The sequence below is a fragment of the Camelus dromedarius genome, chromosome 17 (assembly GCF_036321535.1).
Source record: "Camelus dromedarius isolate mCamDro1 chromosome 17, mCamDro1.pat, whole genome shotgun sequence".
Lineage (NCBI taxonomy): Eukaryota > Metazoa > Chordata > Mammalia > Artiodactyla > Camelidae > Camelus > Camelus dromedarius.
The window spans coordinates 27,377,283-27,399,435 of NC_087452.1; the positions used below are offsets into that span (position 1 = coordinate 27,377,283).

General features: G+C 36.2%; 1 protein-coding gene across 35 annotated transcripts in view; it reads right to left on the reverse strand.

The window, feature by feature from the left end:
- Window positions 1–4,632: 4,632 nt before the first annotated feature.
- SLMAP (sarcolemma associated protein) overlaps window positions 4,633–22,153 on the reverse strand; it is a 121,764-nt gene continuing 104,243 nt past the window's right edge. For 15 of the 35 annotated variants that reach the window (XM_031470611.2, XM_031470604.2, XM_064496389.1 and 12 more), the window contains 7 exons: window positions 21,130–21,252; window positions 19,885–19,959; window positions 17,325–17,645; window positions 16,821–16,938; window positions 13,976–14,147; window positions 9,923–10,057; window positions 4,633–6,513 (listed from right to left, as the gene is read on the reverse strand). In XM_031470611.2, coding sequence (XP_031326471.1) covers window positions 6,421–6,513; window positions 9,923–10,057; window positions 13,976–14,147; window positions 16,821–16,938; window positions 17,325–17,645; window positions 19,885–19,959; window positions 21,130–21,252 — 1,037 coding nt within the window. In that variant the 3' untranslated portion in view covers window positions 4,633–6,420. Of the gene's footprint in view, window positions 6,514–7,882; window positions 7,973–9,922; window positions 10,058–13,975; window positions 14,148–16,820; window positions 16,939–17,324; window positions 17,646–19,884; window positions 19,960–21,129; window positions 21,253–22,153 lie in introns of all 35 variants that reach the window. The other 20 variants (XM_031470612.2, XM_064496388.1, XM_064496386.1 and 17 more) reach the window with 3 other exon arrangements.

Consider the following 22,153-nt stretch of genomic DNA (forward strand, 5'->3'; position numbering starts at 1 on the left):
GTTATATAAACAGATAACTAAAACAAGTTTTGAGGACTCAGTTATATAATGAGACCAGGAAAAATAAATATACTTTTAAGTATTCAAAGACAAATGACTTGAGCAGGTCGAAGTTCTATTTACTCCAGGTACTATCACGGTACTTACCCATCTTAACTGCTAAAAAGGGGTATATAACCCACCACCTAACTTTTTAGCTAAAGTAGTTTAAACACAAAGCTTTACTTTCTTTTTTTTGCTAAAGTTACATGACTAAATAAACTCTTTTCATGGATTTGTGTGTGTGTGTGATTTTATTAGCCACATAAAGTACTAAATTAGAATGTCCAACTTTAAAACTACACCAATTTTTTAGTTTGTAGAAGAAAATGTGATCAGCTCTATATACACCGAGGAAAACAAAAATTTGGTTAAAAATATCTAAAACACATTAACTCTTTGAAAGTTGGTTATGGAGTATGGGGGTGGGTGGGTATGAGGGAGGTTAAATAAGCTTAGGCTAATGATCTCAGAGCAAGTTTTCAACCAAAACCAGAATGGCATGACTACGCAAAGATTTTATGAACAGTGAAGTAATTTATAGTGGAAATCTGTGATTCAAGAAGTGGAAATGGTCTAGGTTTTTAAAGTGTCTTTGGTGCTCCTTCCTTATTTGCTTAAAGAGACCACCATGAGGAAGAGTTCTCAGCCCAGCAGGAATGGATCCCTGCTATTTCAGAGAGAAAGGAATGCTGTCCAAGCAGACATGCCTGCTTCAAATTCTTTGTGGAACAAGATGATGGGACAAATAAATACATAAAAAATTAGGATTAAAAAAAAAAACCTCTAGTATGTAATTTCATAGAAGTTTGAATCTCTAATAAATGAAGTCTGCCTACCTAGATGTACTCTGGCCAGTTCAAGAGGTCACAATGAAAAGATGAAGTGGACAGCAACAGTGGACAGTGAGAGCATACATAACCAGAAAAGTTCCTTTACTCCTCCACCCCCCACCCCTAGTCCCTTTTTCTCCTATTCTCAATGTTATTGCCATTTTCATAGGCTTTATCTCAGTGTCCTTACAAGACGAGGTAACATGTCATATAAGATCTGGGCCATAATATTTACAAAGAAATATGTAGCTATTTAATCTGCTGAATTAGCAGCACTGCAAATACATGCAACAAGGTATTGTGAGCACTTGCCTCCATACGCAAGGAGTTACTGGCTCCTTCCAACCCATGCCCCAGCCCACCAATGCAAGATTCCTTTCAAAGAGCCAGTCTGGCTGAGACACTTCTCCCTGTCTCAAAAAAAATCCTTCACAGCAACAACAAAAAACCAAACAACCTGATTAAAAAATGGGCTGACAATCTGAAGACACTTTTCCAAAGAAGACATATAGATGGCCAACAGGACCATGAAAAGATGCTCAACATTACTAATTATTAGAGAAATGCAAATCAAAACCACCACGAGGTATCTTACCTCAGACCTGTTAGAATGGCTACTGTCGAACAGAAGGAATAACAAATGCTGGAGAGGATGTAAGTAAAAGGGACCCCCTGTACACTGCTGGTGGTACTGTAAACTGGTGCAGCCACTATTAAAAACAGTATGGAGGGCCTTCAAAAAAATTATGAACAGAACTACCATGTGACCTAGCTATTTCTCTTCTGCATACTCATCCGAGGAAAACGGAAACTAATTCAAAAAGCTATGTGTACCCGTATGTTCACTGCAGCATTGTTTATAATAGCCAAGATATGGAAACAACCCAAGTGTCCATTGAGAGATGAATGGATAAAGATGTGGTATATATAGGCAATGGAATACTACTCAGCCGTAACCAAGAATGCTACAATGTGGAGTAGCATTTGCAACAACATGGATGAACCCTGAAAGTTCACTTAAGCTAAGTGAAATAAGTCAGACAGAGAAAGTATGATTCCACTCATATGTAGAGTCTAAAAATATAAAACAAATGAACAAATAAAATAAAACAAACTCACAGATACAGGAAATATATCAGTTATTACCAGTGGGGAAGGAGGTTGGGGGACAGGTGAAATGGGTGAAGGGGGTCAACTGTATAGTGATGGATGGTAACTTGACTTGTGGTAGTGATCACTTTGTAGCATGTACAGATACTGAATTATAGTGATGTACACTAGATAGATAGATAGAAATCGTTCACTAGTTACCTTTACTTGCAAGGTACAGTTCAAACCATTTAACAGGGTAAAACTTCAGGATAGTACATAAAGTTTTAGATGCTTTCCAATTCTAGGAAGATCAATCTCAGATCCTGTTTGTAAATCCAGGTACTTCATGAAAAACCAGTCCTGTTCCCCTGACTACTTAGAAGGAAGACTCACCTTTGGCTCTGCAGCCAGATGTGTCTGGTTTGGATGGCTCAGTGGTTCAAGGTGAGAGGAAGTGCACCCCTCTCCCATGGTTCCACAGGCTCCTATGTCTTCCTCTAGCATGCTGTATGGCAACCGCCAGCTTCCTTGCCTCTACTTCCCCTCTACACCAAAAGCTCTGTGACAACAGGAACTGACCCTGGCACAATGCCTCACACAGACACTCAAAAAGTGTTCGCCAAATGTATGGATGTAAAACCATCAAAGCCTGGAGACACAATGTGGAGTAGCAAAAAAAAAGAAATAATTATCTTCATTTTCAACTTTATAATTGACTGCAATTCTAACTTTGAGTTGAAAATTCTCTAGATTTTCTCCCTGTTAAGCAAAAAGGTGAGAATGGATTGCTAAGACCTCTTCCAGCATTCTAATTCTATGTACATATGTACAAAGCATGGTTAAAATTACAAGGCTGGTTTTTAAATGACCCCACCAGAATTCCTAAACATTAGCCCCTTTAAAAGTAGGTACTTTGACAAGCTACTCATTCAATTACAGAAAGCAATTTGGAATTCTGTGGAATTCTTTTTTGTTTCTAATTTTAAGAAAAACCAAATAGCTTTTTAAAAAAATTTACAAAAGCAACATATATTTACTACTAAAAATAAATAAAAATTCATAAGGAGGAGGAAGAACTGACCCCCAACCATACAGACAGAAGCACTAGTGTGGCCTGGATATAAATCTTTCTGAGTCCTCCTGCTATAAATATATCCTGTATGTCTACACTTTTTCTTTCTAAAACCAGGGTTATTCTACACTGGGAACCTCTTTCTTTTACTTAATATAGTTTGAATATCTTTCCACAACTCTGCAAGCACAGTAATCTGTAGATGGCAATATTAATTTATTTAACCAATGACCCACACCTCCATATTCAGGTTGTTGACCCACCATTATTACAAGAAAATGCTATACTAAATGTTCTGGTAGTTAAAATTTTGAACACACAATTATGCTCTCAGAATAAATTTCCAGACATAAATTTTTTTGGAGTGAGGCTGTGCATTTTTAACACAGTTGATTTATATGCAGTGTTTTCTCTTCGGTAGTAGATTTCCATCCTTTTGATAGTAGATACAATTACTGGAAGCAGCCAAAAGTCATTGGGAGTCCGGTCTGGTGACTAAAAGTTAGAGATTAAGCTAGGCAATACTGTTTTGGGTTGAAAGCCTCTGACTATTCAGCAATGTGACTGGTTTTCATATGTGACTCAAAATTGCTCTGAAGGCAGTTACAACAGGAATTCCAAACTGTTGTAGGCAATTGGCTCATTATTAAACTAAGCATATTACTTCCCAAAGACACAACTATGAAGGGGAGGAACAGAGCTAGATGCTTTCTTAGGACTCCTTACACTGCAGGTATATCTCATTTACACACACACAAAGTTTCAACAGTTGAATCAATCAATCCATTTAAAATAGTTGCACTGGTTCGCCTAACACTGAAACATCTGCAGTACTTTTTTCCAGTATGACATTCTCATAAACTTATTTACCACTCAAGTGACACTTCACATACATTATCTTTTTAATTTTCATACTACCACTAAAAATATAGATATTATTCTCTCCATTTTATAAATGAGGAAATGGAGACTCAGAGAAGACAAATAATTCGCCCAAGGTAACGCAGCTGATAAATGGCAGAACCAGGATGCCAGTGTGGATCTGTTCAGCTTTAAACGCCAAGTTCTTTTCATTTTCGAACCCAGCCATGTAGCACCTTAGATTAATTCTTAAATATAGTACAGAGTTGTTCAATTCTTAACTGCTAGGATTAAAATTTCTTAATGATTCTATCACTACCAGTGAACAGTCCTACTCTTTATTTAACCTGAAAGTAAACTGGACAAAACTGGAGGCATTGCTTATGAATAGGCTCATTTATATTTTTTAAGAAAAACTGGCAGTAACTACAAAAACCCATTTATTCAATTTGAATAAAGTAAATATTGATACTAGACTTTACATTTAAAGAGACTTGTCTGGCAAGTGAGTCACGTTTAACAATAACCATAGTAAAAGGAAAAAAAGTTAGAGCAGTAAGTTAAATAAAAGGCTAATAAAACCTGGAGGAAAACAGCTAAGGGTTTTTTTCTAACCCCTAAAGAACACTAAACATATATTATGTTGCATAAAGAGTCATTTCAAGAAAAGACTATTAACAATACAATAGTAGAGTCAGCAGGAAGAATTTCAATGATATCCAACTCAAAAATGCATAGGGAGAGTAAAGTTATTTTATTAAATCATGCACATCACGTGTGTTAGTGCAAATAGTTTAATCTGTACTCCAGAAATTCTATTGTACTTTATATCTTTACAAAATAGATTTAAAACAATTATTTACTTTAAAAAATGTAATTCTGAAGTTAAGCATTTCAGAACAATATTTGCAATAACCTATATACAAGAGGTACTGGGTACCACTGGCATATTAGCATTCTGTGGTGGAGTGGCTTCCTGCAACAGAAAACGATGAAATGAACTATATGACAGTATTTTCTACAGGTCATTTGTGACTAATTCCTCCATAAATCTAGTGATCCTCCCAACAGCAAATCCCAAATAGCTTAAAATATAACCTTTAAAGTATAAACAATGACTGCCAAACATCACAAGGCAAATTATATCCTAAACTTCTATTTCAATATTTGGCTAGGCCTGTGGATTGCCACAGAACATTCAAGCCAGTTCACTGACATTTCCTCTCAGTCTTCACTGACTGAAAAATTTAACTATGTGATACTTTAGGATATTCTATGACCTAAATAAACTTTATTGACATACCTGCGGTGCCGCACAAAACCATAGCTAAACTTTCACTTCCGTGTTTCAAATTTATAACATCAAGCAGTGTTTAGGTGCTTCACTGTGCGTGGAACACTATTAATCCTGGGAATATTGCTTCTTATTAACAGAATGTCCCAATTAACAACAATAAAAAGAAAATAATCATTTGCATACCCAACCAGGAAATCTGTTGGTAGGTAATAACAGCTCATCTCGAACATGAATTAGCTTTGAAATATCATAACCAAATTAAGTCAGTAAAAGCTTATCTAAAGAGAGATTAATTCTTTCTTCAATTAAACATGCTTGGAGGAAGAGATGATAGAAAAAAAAATCATGCTTCCTAAAATGCTGTATATGAGAAAGTAACTTGGGTTTTAAAGAAAATATGTCTTTAAATACATGAGGTTTAATAAATTACATTCCAATTGACTCAACAGTTTGGTTTACTGCACTGAAATTGTATAATTAATATGTTTTTGCTCCCAGAAATATTTCAGTTTGCTCAAGAAAATACACACTCTCATGGAAAGTTTTTCGAAGTTGATGTCCTCCACATCGTCAAGTCACATTAAGGCTGAACAAGCGTGCACATATTCCCCAAATTATCACTAGAACAGAATATTTTCCAAGTGTATTTCTCCTTAAAAAAAAAAAAAATCCACGCAGATAGTTGTCTCTAAGTCTTGTTCCCAATAGCTCAGTGGTTTTATAACAAGTAAAAATGGCGTAAATATGTAAAAAAAATATATATATGTGTATATATTTCAAACTGATAGGCACTGAGCACACAGGGCCTCTCTTCCCATGTATGTATCAGTTGTTTGGTTTGGGTAGTTATCGAATCAGAAAAATGAATTATCTGGCCATTAGAATTCAGAGTAAAATACCCATAAATTTAATATTATAAATAATCTGGTGTACCAAGAAGCCTACTTTAGGCCACCATAATATTCAGAATCTCAACATACTAATTTAAAAATTACATGAAAAATTGCAAGCAAATTATTGCTTACAGTAGAATAAAGTCACAATTTTATATCCTCTTTATAGACAGATACATTTTATATAATTTAAAGCAATGACCCTACAGCTGTATTCTTGCACTTCTGCTGTTATAAGAGGTAAAAAAGGAAGAAAATGGTTCTGTTTGTCCCCAGCATGAGTGTGGTGCCAGCTTCTAGAGGGAGGACGGTGTACGGACTCAAGAAACGCTCTCATGGAGAAGCTCTGGCCAGACCTGGCACGTACAGCACGATGGCTGTCACCGCAACCAGGGCAGCCAACATGGGCATCCAGGGCCAGGGTTTCTGTGTGGAAAGAAACCAAGAGTCAATATCACATTCTCCCCTCTTTTCTCATACCTATTTACCCCTTGGTTCCAGAGGTCCTGAATACTTAACAGAATATGAGAAAAACCTTATCATTGCATAAGAATAAGTTCTAAAAAGAAAAGGAAAAAAGGCGAGGGAGTGCAGGTGTGAGGAGAGCCGTAACAGTAGGAGCTTTGGAGGACCACTGTGTGGAAGCCTAACACATTTCAGACAAGTCTTGGGTAGTCTTCAAATTTGCTGCAGATGAAACCTAGTAGTGACTTCTCTGAGAAACCCTCTGGGCTCAGTCTGTTTTATTTACTTCGGTATCCATATATTATAGTTAACTGATGCCTACAGTATATTTCTGCCTAAAATGTTTATTTCTTGATAAAAACCAGACTCACATGTTGGCATAGTTTTATACAAGGGGCTGGTGGGTAAGATGATAGAAAGAAAATGGTCTAAGCTTTGATTCTCTAATCTGAAACCACAGAAGTGAAAATGAGAAGGGGTCAAGATGGGAAAGTGCTATTAGGGATCCTGCCTCTCTGATACTTTTGGTAGAGACCACGTCCAGTGGGGTAACTCCACGTGACTGTCTCACATGCTCTGCTAATATAAATGCCCGCTGAAGGTGAGCATGGATGGGCTGTTCTCTGACAACTGTCAGAGGGCTTTATAATAGCAATTTGCTTTGTTTGATAGCTTTATTTTCACTAGTGTTCTGAGTCTTACTTAGACAGCTGGCTTTTGAAGAAATATTGTGATGTTGCAGATCAGAGCTCAGAAAGATATGGGATAGGTTTATACTCTCACAAATAAATACATATTGGGGTTGAGACTGTGAGCCAACGGTCCATCAGTCTACTCTCATCCTTTTCCATCTTCATAGCCACAGTGTAAATACAGGCAAAGGGTTGAAACCACAAAACTCTACAATATGGAAAAGAAGAGAGAAGGGAGAAGGGGGAAGAAAGTTTGCTGAAAACTTCAAAGAGGCAAACTCTTCATTTCTCATTCAAATCTGATTAAATGTATAATTGGGGAAGGGGTACTAAATTGCAGCAATTCACATTTACTCCAGTTTGCTAGAGACAAAGACTCAGTTAACGGCAGCATATTAACATCTGGTTAGGTTGGAATTAATTCATGGTTAGCATTACTACAAAGGAAACAAGACAAAACGTTATGTGATTAGTTGATCGTTCAGTTCATTCGTATGACACAATACATGGCACACTAAATGAAGGGTTTGCTTCAGGTAACAAAATACCTGTGTGGTTTTGCCATGCACTACAGTACAAATATGGCACAAACAGGTGACGGGGACAAACAGACAAGGACTCAACAGTAGTGCTTGTACCTTTCTCTACCACAATGGACCGAAACACCAAAACAGGAAAGCCAGGAATAGGCCGATGAATACGGCTGGGACGGGTTGTAATATGGAAGGCTAAAGAAGGGAAGGGATATTAAAATCATTTTATGCTATTAAAAAATATCAGATAAGATGATTTAGACCCCGGGGGGTGGGAGGGGGAGTACAGAGACATTTTAAAGACATCTAATACAATCCAGAATGACGGACTACGGTATATAAGGTGGCAAACTACCAGTTTAAAAGAAACAGCTGGAGGCAATGTGGGTGTCCCTAACTCCCTAATGAAATGTAGCAAGTTAAGACAGAGCCATGACAAAACCTCACCAACTGATGCTCTGCTTGACAGTACATTATTTTTGTTCCATACTTGGAATCCATTATTTGACACTGTAGCCCTGGAAACGGCTAAGGTTTATTTTATCCCTCTATCAAAACCTAAAAAAAATTCTTTTGCTTGAAATAGTATTACTTTCAAGCCTAAAAATAAATGCCCTATTTAAATTAGAAAAGAGTCCTGTGATGCATGCTTCCTGACTTAAGCAAAAGATCCAACACAATGCATGATCAACTTAGTGTATAAAGACAGGCAGCCGAGTCTCAGGGCTTTCAGTTATGTGACCAGAATGTAAGTAATTCTCAGAACTGGAAGGGAATTACTACAATGAGTGCTTTTACAGAGTAATGTTTTATAACTTTAAGTCCAATATCATAAAAATAGGAAATTCACTCTTACAGAAAATTATTTGTATAACTGTAAGTAATAATAGCAAGGTTACTTGTGAAAAGGTTCTAAATCATGTTGGGGATCCATTCTGATTATTCTAGATGCCTTCATTGGTTAATTTAGTAGAAGGTGGACTGAAATTCCATATTAAGAGATATAAATTAACACAAAAGAGAGAAGTAACCAAACCATTATGATCTGATTTCAGAAGAGTTCTGTAATTGATATTTTCAAAATAAAGGCAATCCATTTTGCTTATCATAAAGCCTCCATATCCATTTCATCAATTTCTAAAAGGCTTTCACCTAAACAACAAGCCTTAATTTTTTTTTTTTTTTTTTGTAAACTAAGACTTTCTTTAGCAAAGGACAGCTGGACACAACTCAAGAGCATTCTGAGTGTGACGTGTAATCGGACGGCCATGCAACATCACTCTTTTGTCCTGGTGCTGCAAGTTAAGCAGAGTGCCTTCCTCCACAGGAAGTGTGTGGCTCACGCCCACTGCAGGTGTCCAAGCCATGGCAGGGGTTGAAATAAGTCAGAGCACAACCAACCACACTGAACATCCATTCAGTTAGGGCCCACAAAGGCAATGATCTCCAAAACGTATAACACAACATTTATTTTAGTATAACATTTTTTAAAAGACCATCTGCCTTTCTAGCAAATGAAATACAAATGAACATCACTGAACTCACTTTATACCAAAATGTTCCAATCTCTCTCTCTCACACACACACACACAGCTCTACAGAAACTCACCAAATGTTTCCTAATATTTATAGAAGGCCCAGAACACTACGTTTTTAAGGAATATGCCTTAATGAGAACATTATTAGTATAAAATGAAAACTGTGATTAAGTCTCCATTTTTCTGATACAGCCAAATGCTAAAGAGTCAATGAGCATTACTTTTTCTTAAGTGGGTCCCTGGTGGTACACTGCTTTATCTCCCAGCAGGGGAAAAACAAGAGCCAGATGACGGCTTAGTGACAGAACTTCAGATTCATCTGGGAAAAGCTGACAATTCTTAGGTAAGTTTTTTATTTTTTGCAAACAAGGCTCTTCTTCCGGGTACTCCTTAGGCTCTTCTAGGGATACAGGTTAAAGTGGCAAATTCTTTACTCAAAAATTTGACAGCACAATGATTCCATCATGGAATTTCATAATGAAATGCTTAGTTCATGTATACTACAGGTCTTAGTTTCTCAAATCAGTAATAAAGTCCTCTGAAAAATCAATTTCAGGGCTCTCATCTCCCTCTCAATCAAAGCTAAGCCAAGTTTGCAAAGACTTACATTATTTCCTTTCTCTCGGAGCAGCTTCAGGTTGTCTTTACATTGTTTGAGCTCATCTGTGATTGACTGCTTTTCCTGCTCAGTCATTTCAAACTTCAACTTCAGTTCTGAGAGTACAGTCTGTGTCTTTTCATACTAAAGGCAAAGAAAAAAGAGTGTGCAGACTCAACTTAAAATGGGTATGAAGTTATGCTTCTAGTCAGGCTTATATACCAGACCCTGTTTAGTCACCTGCAACACCAAATTCAAGCCTTTTTACTGTAAGGAGGATAAGAATCATTGGCACTAATAAAAAGCCTTTAATGTTAACTTGATTCTATGTAAGAATCTTCTGGCCCTGGAGTTAGAAAAAATTAAAAGTCACCATCAGGTCATCTGTTTCTAATATAAGGGGTCACTTTTTCCACTAAGTGAGTTAGAAGAAAAAAGTAAAATTCTAAACCGAGCAAAAGAAAAGCAAGTGAAGAAAAACCCCATAACTTAATTAAATGGCAAGGTTAGGAAGTCTGAGTTTATATCCTGGTAGTAATGTCAGCCAAGCTATTTGAATCTTGAAGTAAAAAGTATTAACTCTAATTAGGCCTCCCTTTAACCAGCATCATTGGGTATTAAAGTGTTCTGGATAAGTAATTTCTAGGTAAATAAAGCAAAGAAATGTAACTAAGGTACCAACTACTATAACTGGGACATTTCTGTCTCTCTACTTAAAACTCATAAGCATCAATTAAAAATTATTTTTAAAAATCTGTTTCTGATAGACGTTTTTGTATAGTGAACACTACTTCCTGTTTTGGAAAACAGTTCATCGTCTACAATTTGACTTCCAGAGAGACGATCTACTGCTCGAACACAGGTGAGATCAATGTGAAACGTAGTATGGTTTGTCCCTACTCTAAATGCCCCAGGAGGCAGGAATTCTAGACTGGTTCCACTTTTAGATATTGCATCTTACATGTAAGCTGGACTCTCAGTCAAAGAGCAAAGACTGTTACTGCTGGCTGTGTCTTTGTCTTGGCCTCTGTTGTCCAATTCTATCATCTATGAAGGTTTTAGAAGGGAAAAAGAAAGACAAGGGCTGAGTATAAAATAAATATACCATGGGCCTGGCATGAAAGATTTCTCCTCTTCTGTAAATACAGCCCACGAAGCTGGGAAGTCTCCAGTTCCTTTCTGCCTATATCCTAGGAATTTCTCAATAAAGGACACATTTATATGTTGCTTCTGAATAATGCAAACACCTTGGAGTGATTAATTAGGAACTCATCACTGTGCACTCCACAGACAAATATTAAGGATGCCGATGTAGTAAAAACGTTAGTTAGAAGTGGTGGGGGCAGGGGGTTAGGCTCAGCAGTGAGTTCATCAGAAAGCGGGAAGAAAGGCAAGGGTATAGAGAGGGAGGTAAAATATGAAAGGAACTCCCTGTTACCTAACAACGTTCCCAGAACAAGTCCGAGTAGTATGCCGGAGAATGAACTAAGGAGTGAGATTCATGGACTTCACTGACAGCTTTTTTTGTGGGGTCTGTGGACTTCCTTCCAGAAGGCAGAAAGTTACCGGCAGGCTGCCAAAGCAAATTCCATGTACCTAGACTAGTCTCTGCATTAAGTCTCTTAGAACACAATCAATTCTCAATGATCTGATTCTTAACAGTGACTAATAAAGAATAGGTGAAAAGTGCTTTTCTGACCAAAATTTTCCCTTACTTTCCTTTCCCACCGTTCTTACATCCAGCCTGCCCTTTACACCAAAGAACTTAATTACTTCTCCGGTCCAGGAGCTGTGGAGCGGAAGGACAGGAAGGCAGCTCAGTCAGGAAGATCCTGACGTTTACTTTCAGCTTGTGAGTGGGGTGGGAAGGACTCCAGCCACAGGGCAAGATGGTGAATCCAAACAACTTTCCTGAGTCAGTCTCTGCAGAGTGGACTTGTCTGCTCAATGTTCTATGAATTCTTAAATTACAGATATTCCTACTAACTCAAAATATATAGATGCTTTCTTCAGTCAAATATAAAGATAGTATACCATTATTTTTCTCTTAACACTGAGGATTAAATTCTACTTTTCTTGTGTACTTTTTCTTTGTTAAATGTCCTAATAAAAGCTGCCACATATATAAAATTTAATTGTTGGAACAAAGGTCACGTTCTGCAGCCTTAGTTTCACATCTCCCTTGGATATCATTTTGCTCCATCTTGCTTTCGAACTCAGACATGAGAAATGAGCTCAGTTCTGATTACAACAGAAATATCACACAATATTACTAAAATCTTTGGATCTTCTTCATAAAAATAATCATATCTGGGCTTGCTTTGTTTGTAATATTTTAGCCTGTGACAGTGCTGAAGATACATAATCATTATACTGCGCACATTAAGTATGATTTTATGAAGAAAGGAGAACAAAGGGGAAATATTGAAAGGGAATATGTGTGCATTAATAAAAGATAGCAATTCATTTGCAGTGGATCACACAGATATAAGAATCTCATTAAAGAACATTTTTAGTTACAGACTAGTATCCAGTAGTTAACATTAAGACAAACTTAAAGAGAAGCAATTTTACATTACAAAGGAGCATGATGACTAAACATCATTCACAATGGAAAACACTGAACAAGGAAGTAGAAAAGAAACATATTGACAAGATCAGACATATTTTTAAATGTGATGCATTTAATGCAATCCAAAGGCTATCAACAATTTAGATGCTGTGACAACATGCCACTGCCATTTGTGGCAACAGTTAAAGCATTTCGCACTGATTGCTCAGTGACCAAAAGCAGGCAAACAAATAACGCAACAAAACGGCTAATGCATCCAGAGTAACATACAACAGAATTATCTTCCAACCACAGCATTCTTCCCAGCTTTTGAAAGAATCATGGTTTGTGGACTGGAAGGACACAAAGTGCTTACAGAATTAAATACTAGGATATTTACTTTGGCACAAGATTTGTGTTCCAACCAAATAAAATGAGATTTCTCCCAGAACACATATCCTTAGCAAGAAGATAGAAATGAACATATTACAAAATCAATGTGGCCACATGTAAATAAAAACTGTTACAGTTTTTTTCTTTAGGAACAAACATGAAGACAGAAGAACAATAATCATTTCCAAGTTCAGGATACTACAAGGAAAGAAAATTGCAAGGGAAAACTGTATTGATTAACCAGATCATCTAAAAACAATTTGGGGAAAATTTGTTATTAAAGAGAAAGAGTTGTCTTCAACTTCCTTTTGTTTATAACGAATCCTTCATTTAAGAGAGTCTACAACCCGGGTGAGCCCTGCAAGGTAGATCAAAATGCATCTGCCTTCTCCATCCCTCAAGCCGGCCAGGAGTCAATGCAGGGAGTAGTATAAGGCCAGGAGGACTCAACGCAGCTCTTACAGCCCGACTGCCAACTTTAAGACTTTGCTTAGAAGAAGGCTGGGTGGGATCTCTGTTCCAAAGTCAACCCTCACCATTTTTAACATGATCTTTCTTTTTTTTTAAGTCACAGAAGTCAAGGTTTTAAGCAAAATGACATGAAAAGTAAGCATGCATATTTGTGAAAAAGGGGAAAAAGGGACGGGGGGAAGAAAGTAAAGGTCACAGAACATGTGTTTAGCTGGCTGGGCAAGAGGTGAATTTTCTCATAAGCAACTTTTCAAGCGAGTTTCACCTGAGAGGTTTATGCACCATAGCATTATGGTGTGGCCCCAGTTTGCTTTCCAAAATTACTCTAAATTAAACATGATACTATCTTTGAAAGATAAACAATGAATTGAGTGATCTGATACAAAGGACTTTTCATATAGGTCAACTGACTGGTAGAGAAAAAAGTTTAATGTATTTTTGTATATTTATATTATTGAGACCAAACCCTACTAATGAATTCTCTATATACGGACCATGATACTCAGCTAGATATCACCAGGCAGAGACGCTCCAAGTATCAGCTTTGTGACAGGTAATGTGACTTCTGCTTCCCTTTATTCCTAACTAGCATGAATATCTGACTTGCTTTTGGCTTTAAGTCCAACCATAATGTCTTTCCGCTTTACCTCTTTCTGTACATCCTTTGCTTGGTTTTCAGCCTTACTGAGAAGAGTTTTTAAATCAGCTGAATCCCGAAGATGCTGCTCTTTCAAGGATCCCACTTGATTCTCAAGCTCTTTCCTAGTCATCTGCAGGATGCTGAGATCACTTGTAAGTTCTAAACTCTGCTTCTGAGAACTGCAACATAAATGTTGAGAGTTATTACTGTAGAAACCAGACACAGCAGGAAATCTAATTTCTTACAAATTTCACTAGGAGAGGTAGAATGGATTTCAGAGGAGGAAAGAAAAGTGTAAAAGAGAGTCAGATATTTTCAGTAAGTAAAGAGCATTAAAACGCTAAAACAATACAAGTGTAAAGCTGTGTCCTATTTTCAGACAATCAAATATACACAAAGGTTGAAACTGTAAAAATGGAAGTAGGAGGTGACTAATTGTATATTTTGTTATATCCCATTATATTAACTGTATCACAAAAAGATTCAGTGTAGGTCTTCTACAGGAAAAGAAAGCACCTATTCCAATTATTTTCTTTAGGTACTTGACAAATAGGATGGTGGACAGAAACTTAAAGCTTAGAAGCCACTTCCAACTTAAATAAAGATAAACTTACTCAAATGAGAAGACACCAAACTAGGGGGAAAGTGTGGGACAAAGAACCAGGAGGCTGGGTTCCAGCCCCCAGCTCTGCGGCTATTTAGCTGAGGGATGCTGAGCAAATCATTTAACTGGTGCAATCTCATTCTCTGAGTAAGCATTTCCTGAGCTCTTAGCTGTGCCAGGCACCATGTTGCACAGACACAAATAACACAAGGAGAGTTTCAGTGCCCTCCACTGCCAAATGAGAAGACTGAACTCAAAAATTTCTGAGTTTGTTTTCCAGCTTAAATTCTATGATTACTTTTACAACTTGATGTTAAAAAAATCCGATTTACACTCTAGGAAACAGCTTGATAGGCATGAACAGAAATTCTTTGTTCAATTCCTTCTACACCACAGACAACAAAGAACAAAAGACCTGTATGGTGTAGCTGTGTTAAAGAATCTGGCTCCCATCTACAACAGATGTAGCTAAAGGAGGTTAAGGTTTTCAAGATGACAGTTACATGCCTCTCAGGATGGATTATAAGACTTAGACTCAATATTGTAACTGAGGTACTTTTTAGAGTATAAATCCCACGCCAAGTGTACACTAGGCAGATCCTAAGGTGTGAGCATGCTGTGGTCAGGCCAATACAGCTAGGAACTAAATGGCACGTAAGACCTTGTAAAGGAAGACTAGCTTCTAAAAACTACTTCAATACTGGGGAGGCTTAACAAATAAATTTACAGAACTATTAAACCAGAAGAGTTCAAAAAAGCAACTAATTTGTTTAAAATAGTGTATGTGAGTTTAGGTAGACAACTTGACCAATGATTTAATATATTCCACCCTTCTGGGGCCTAATATTTTTAAACCAAATGCTTCTAACTCATAAGGAATTTGCAGAATTGCTTTTAACACTTAAACAAAATTTGAAGTAATTAAAAAAAATAGCATTTAACATTTGTGCCAGATTCCAATTAATCATCTCTCAAAAATTAGGGATTAAGTCTAAAACTTTAAAATACCAAAAATTCTAAAACAAGAATAACAAGATAACACTGGTAATCAAATATCAGTATCTCTTACTTGCTAGAATACCAAACTAAATGGATTCACTAAGATCCAGATGTACTCCAAATATGAAGAACTTGAGTGTCTGCATCATCTTACATACACTTTATATCAATTTGTCCACATATGCTGTCACATAGATGATCAGCTGGAACAAACACACGTGTGTGTGTGCGCTTGCTTTCTTATTTATTTGTTTGTTTATTTGTTTATTGGGTCTTTATTTTGTCCTATTCATATTTTGACAGTGCTTTGACAAACTTTTACATTATAACAAACATTTGTTTTATTCTTTACTGTTAATTATCTCTAAACATTCAAAAAGTAATATACATAAATGTATGAAAAGACTATGGAAAGATATGACACTGGAGAAGAAAAAAGCACTTTAAAGATACTGATACTGAGCACACATAGTATTGCAAGAAGTTTTAGAGAATAAATCAGCACATCTTATTCCTTCAACTAGTTCTTGATTTTTTAAAATGAATAACCAATATTACAATTATTTTTGTTTCTATAAAAGATAATGAGGCTTACTATTTGCAGATTATCTAGTCCTTTTTTTTTTTTTTTTTTTTTTTATCATTTTTCCCTAACGCTTGTTTTCTTTGGGAATTGACCTTGACCACTGAGTTTTTGCTAGCCTTAATGCTCTTTAGGAGCATCAACACAAGGCTAACAAGAGTGCAATGACTCTCATTTTTGGTGTACTGTGGGGAGGGAGATGGATTAATTTAGAATGGCTTCAACAATAAACCTACTGCTTTCATATTCTGAATTAGAATGTAAACATTGTTTAAATAAAAAACATGGCATGGATCAAACTTTTAATGAAGAGACATTTTAAACTAGGCAACAAATGTTGGTGAGAAAACAGGACTCCACAAATTTGCTGGAATAAATCTACTGCATTCATTGGTTTGCCTGTAAGGTATTGGATATTAGAAAGATTTAACTGGTTTTAGAGAATTCTTGAGCTTATATATTACTCTTTACATAACCCTGTTTGAAATTCAAAAGCTAAATTTATATAAAAATGCTGAAGTATTCATCTAGCATGGTTAACTTGCCAAAGAGCCAAAAGAGTCTGGCTCCAATATTTTGCTCCAAAAAGGTATCTAAGCATCAAAATTAAGTTCGGATGAAAATTCGAGATAAATATTTTGAAGCTAAAAAAGAGCTCTTGCATACTTGTGCAATTCTTTTTCTTGACGCTGCAGTTCTGATGATAGCAAAACATTTTCCTTTTTTAGAGAACGGCATTCGGTTTCCAATACATTCCATTCCTTTCTCAACTTCTCTAGTTCACCTAAAATAGTCCCAGAACATATTCGTTAATAGAGGAATATAACAATTATTTTCCCCTTTAAAAACGGAGATTTTACACAGCCATTCTTTGATTCCAGTTACTTTTGCAGCTATACCTCAGGAAAGTTCCCATCACCTTGAACTTCAGTAATATTTTTTTCTCACTTCGATTTTATGAGACAAATACTTTTTAACAGTATTTAAATAAAATATAAAATAGTAAAAATTTTCAATTTATTGTAGAACTTGCAGACCCCCAATAAAAAATATTGCTTTCTACAACCAATTGTTATCAAAGAGAAAGACAGCCTGAATGGTTATTCTGTACAAGTTAAACAGTTACCATTGTCAAGAGTTAAGAGCTTTATGTAAAATACATTTCCTCACCTTGTAGCCTTGTTGTTTCTTCTCTCTGCTGATCCTCACACTGTTGACATCGAAGCTGAAAACTATTTTGTAGACTTGTGATTTCTTTCTCATAGTCAGATGCTGCTTTCCGCCACCGCTCCAGCTCAGCTCGCACCTTCTTAAGCTCTTCTTGTAAACAAGCAATGTCAGTGTCCCGCTCAGAGGCAGCCTTTTCTGCTGCTTGATGAAGGAGTAATATTTCATCTCGGGCACTAAGCAATTTATCTCGAGTGCTTGTGATTTCACTGTCTTTCTCCTCCCGGAGATTCTCAATATTGACGTGTAACCTCTGCAACTGGGCTACAAAAGTATATTTACCCATCATTTTCTTTGTCCATAGTAATTTGGAATAAAAGAACAGCCCATATGGGACTGCAGTTACTGCACAGCCCAGGCTGTCAGAGCTGTTTTTTGCTTTTGATTAAACTGTACAAGCAATCCATGTTTAATGCAAAAAATGTCAAAATACCGAAACACAAAGAGAAAAACACCCCAAAGTGGTCTTTATTTCTCCCACACAGAGAAAACTGCTTCTAACATTTGGTACTTATTCTCCTGGATTTTTTTTCTATGCATTTATACACATATAAAAACAAAAATAGGGAAGGATCATAATATATATAATGTGTTCTCTATTCTGCTGGTGATGAACAACTTTTAATAACAAAGAACAGTTATACTCTTAACTTTTTTGACTAATTCTTTATTTTAGGCATTTTAGGCTGTTCAGTTTTTAATTACTATAGACAATACTCCTTATAATGCAATCCTGATTTTTTTCTTAGGGTGAATTCCTAGGCATAGAATTGCTTGGTCAGATGGTAAGCATTAGTAAAGTCTTTGATGCTCCTGATTCAATTTTCTGTTCAAATGTCAATTCCTTAAATAAACTTCTGACGGCTTATCTGAAAATAGCCTTCTGTCATTCTCTAGCCCTTTACTCTGCCCTTATTGGACACTGTATTTTATATTTATTTGCTTATTGTTTATTATTCCACTAGACTGTACATCTCATGCATACTATCCCCAATACTAGTAAACAATCAAGAATTATTGGTTGAATTAATGAATTGATAAAGTTAATGAATACTGCCTAATCAAAGAGGTATATTTTTATAAGATCTGCTCTTGTGCTGTCATGACTTGAATTGAAAACAATGTGTATAAAATCATATGTGGTTCAGAACTAGAATAGTAGTCTAGGCTACTATAACACAAAAAAATTATTGGTAGAAAAAGTTCCTTAGGTAGGATAAAAGAATAATCAAAATAATTAAGAGGACTTAAGGCTAGGAAAGGAAGAGATTGCCTCATAAATAAACATTAAAGAAAATATTAGACCTTTTAAGTTTGTAGGAAGCATTGAGAGGTAACAGGTTCAAAATCTGAAAAGACAAAATGGCTAGAGATAACACGACCATGAACTTGTGGATAAAATCCTGAAACAGACATGCTGGCACTAGAGGGCACTCAATGATGCCTGTGTAAGACAGCTTTAAGACAAAAGGCAGCACTATGTCACAGAACCTTTAGGGGAAACTGCCACATACAGTACAAGATGGAAATACAGGTTCAAATCAGATTCACACAAACCAATGGACAACGGCATTAAACTATAAGAGTGTAAAGAGCTTTCAATTTTAAAAGAAACACAACCTGCCCCAGAAATTCTTGTCTGACCATACACAATTACAAATTTTAAGTAACTAAAATGTCTCACTCAAAAATAAGAAAAGAAAAACCAAAAGGCTGGTTTTTCTCTGGGACATTTTAGGGTAACATCATAGGCCTCACACAACGACTTCATTTTTTCTGAACTTGTCTATTTAGTTTCTTCTTACCCTTCCTCTCAAATGCTAAAATTTTAAAATAACATAGTTCCCTTCTTTGATGGTAAGGCAAATTAAATTTGCTTTAGGAACTTTACAATGGCATGGGAAAGACCTCTTTTGGAGTATTTCACAATTACAGCCTCCCAGTATTAGAAGCTCAGGTTGGAAGAAAATCCTTCAGTCTTTCAGGTCATGTCTGTAATCCTGCGATAGCCCACATAAAAAGACAGTAAAAAGATGGGTAGGAACGGCAGTCTTTACCAATGACTGCAGTGCAGGGGCCATTATTCGATTCCATATGGTATATAAATTTTGTTGCAATGCAAGTGTATTATAAGCATTAGATAAATAACAAGCTAAAAGAGCTGGTGTACAGAGCTACTCAAACTGATTCCCTTTCTGATGAAGGCCCCCTAGGTAATAAGCCACTACATCGCCGGAAAAGTGACAGTCTTACCAAATCTGTATCTTCAACCCTGCTCTTCCTACTTCAAGTGTCTGTTACTGGAGTACTAGGGGATCTTCCCTTGTATCTTAAAACAAAAACAAAAACAAAAACAAAAACCCACCCAAGAACCAAATGATAGTTTCAGATTCTAGGGAAGAACCAAAGCCATGAAAAATAGGAACCCGCTGCATTCTTACTTTTGAATCCTTTTGAATCATTACAAACAAACAATCCCAAATAGTTTCAGGGTATTACATACCTTGAAGAACCTGTATTTGTTTACTGGATTCTTCAACTTGATTTCGATAGGCTTTTCTTTCTTCTTCCAAAAGAGCTAAAAGCAAAGCACAGTGTATCTAATTTTGTGATTTAATGAAAGTATTCAGAATTGAGCAGCTGGAAGATTCTCAGAAATTCCCTCCTAAAGCTCACTGAGGTGATCAAAGGTTAGGCAGTAAGTGTTATCAGTATTAGCAGTTAGATAATTTAAAGCTTTTAAGAGCACAAAACAGTAATAATAAATGTATTCAACTGAGTAGCAGAGTTTTCTAGACCTTGTATTGCCAAGATAATATGTGCTATTCTTTACTTGAAAAGCATTCTTGATAGTTGTTAATCAGCATTTTGAACTTAAATTTGAAAAACAGATTTAAAATCCTCATGTTCACTGCCAAGCACATAGTAATTACTTACTGACAGGAAGTTCACAGATCCCCCTGGGATGTGACTCTTCCTCTTGGTCAGGAAGGCCGTTTTAGAGACCAGGAGGACTCCATGGACCATTTACTCTCGCCTCACTTAAGGATTTTCTAAGGCACTAATTGACTGCAACTAGTTGAATTATACACAAATGTAAGCTCTAGGGAACAGCACAGACTCCATCTGGCCTATGACACTACAGGTAAGTGAGCTACTGGAAAAGAAAGTGGTTGGGACATTAGAAGATTCTGTAACTTAACCTTGCCTGGTTCCTCCCATTTACTGAAAATACACTATAAAATCACAGAGAATATAAATTTCCCTTATCTTATATTGAGTAGCTAATATTAAGTATAACTAAAACTTAGAAATTTATATACATTATGTTTTTTCATTTTGTTATACATAATATATAATTAACTATTAAGTTCCTTCATTGCTACAGGCCTTTTTTTTGGGGGGGGTGTCATTAGGTTTATTTATTTATTTTTAGAGGAGGTACTGGGGATTGAACTCAGGACCTTGTGCATGCTAGGCACGCACTCCATTACTTGAGCTGTATCCTCCTCACTGCTACAGGATTTTCTTGATCTTTTGTCAGGAAGCAGAGCAACTGTAACTCACCCCATTTTACTGACCAGAAATGTAGCTCAGAAAGGTTACATAATGTTCCAAGATCACATATCTAACAAAGTTGTGGCTCTGGGAACAAGACACCATGCCTCTGGACTCCAAGTTTGGGGCAATTCAGTGACACTATGTTGCCTCCACATCCCCTACAGAATCAGAGTAATCTTGATCTCACCTTGAAGTTCAAAGCATTTTTGTTTACTTGCTCTAGCTAGCTCCTGGGCTTCAATCAATTCCTTGCGAAGATGCTGAATTTCTTGTTTTGTCTCAATTTCTGACTGTGCACCCTGCAAGTCATCTGACAAAAATATGTTTGTTTTAAAAGCAAGAGTTAGTATCACACCATAATCTCTACAAACAAAGATTAGCAATCTCTTTCATGTTTAGACATGCATAGTTAACATAGCACAACTAAGTTTAATAACACTTAGAAGCAAATCATATTAAGCATTTTAGTCATTTTACCCCGGAGAAAGAACACAAATACAATTAAATATATATTAGTAATTCATGGCAATGGCACTATGAAATATATATTAACATATATAAATTATATATTTCACTTCTATAAGGCTTATGCAGAGCTCACGTAAGGCTTGACATTCAGTAATAAGGACATAATGCTATTCTTCTTTATCAATTTTGATCTTTCTTAATAACAAGCCAAAAATTTCACTTGGAACTTAACTGGAAATAGAAAAACAGAAAAAAATCTTTCTTTAAGAAAAGGTTTTAGCATGATTTCCACAGTTGTGGAATACAAAATAAAAACTAAGCCGAAAGCTCCACTGTGCTCACTTTGTCATCACTGTTCCCTCAACATTAGATACAATAAATAAATATTTGCTTAACTATTAAATGTTGTAACCTAAATGGCTTTATCAAAATAAATTAGATGCAGCATTACATCTCAAATATGCCCCCTCCCCTAATCTCTTATCTATCTAGTTACTCTGCTCATCTTTCATTGTGTTAAAACTTTCTGCTACTGAACACCGTCTGAAATAAATACACCACCAGGTAGGCCTTATTCTTCTAGTGCATTCTATTTGACTACTACTGTGGTTTACAAATAGCTCAGGCATAACCACCTCAATCCATCAAAAAAGAGCTAAGAATAAAATTTCACAATGAAATCACAGCAGGTCTTAGATGTTACATACACGTATTTTTATCCTCCTATCTTTTCCCTGCCAAGA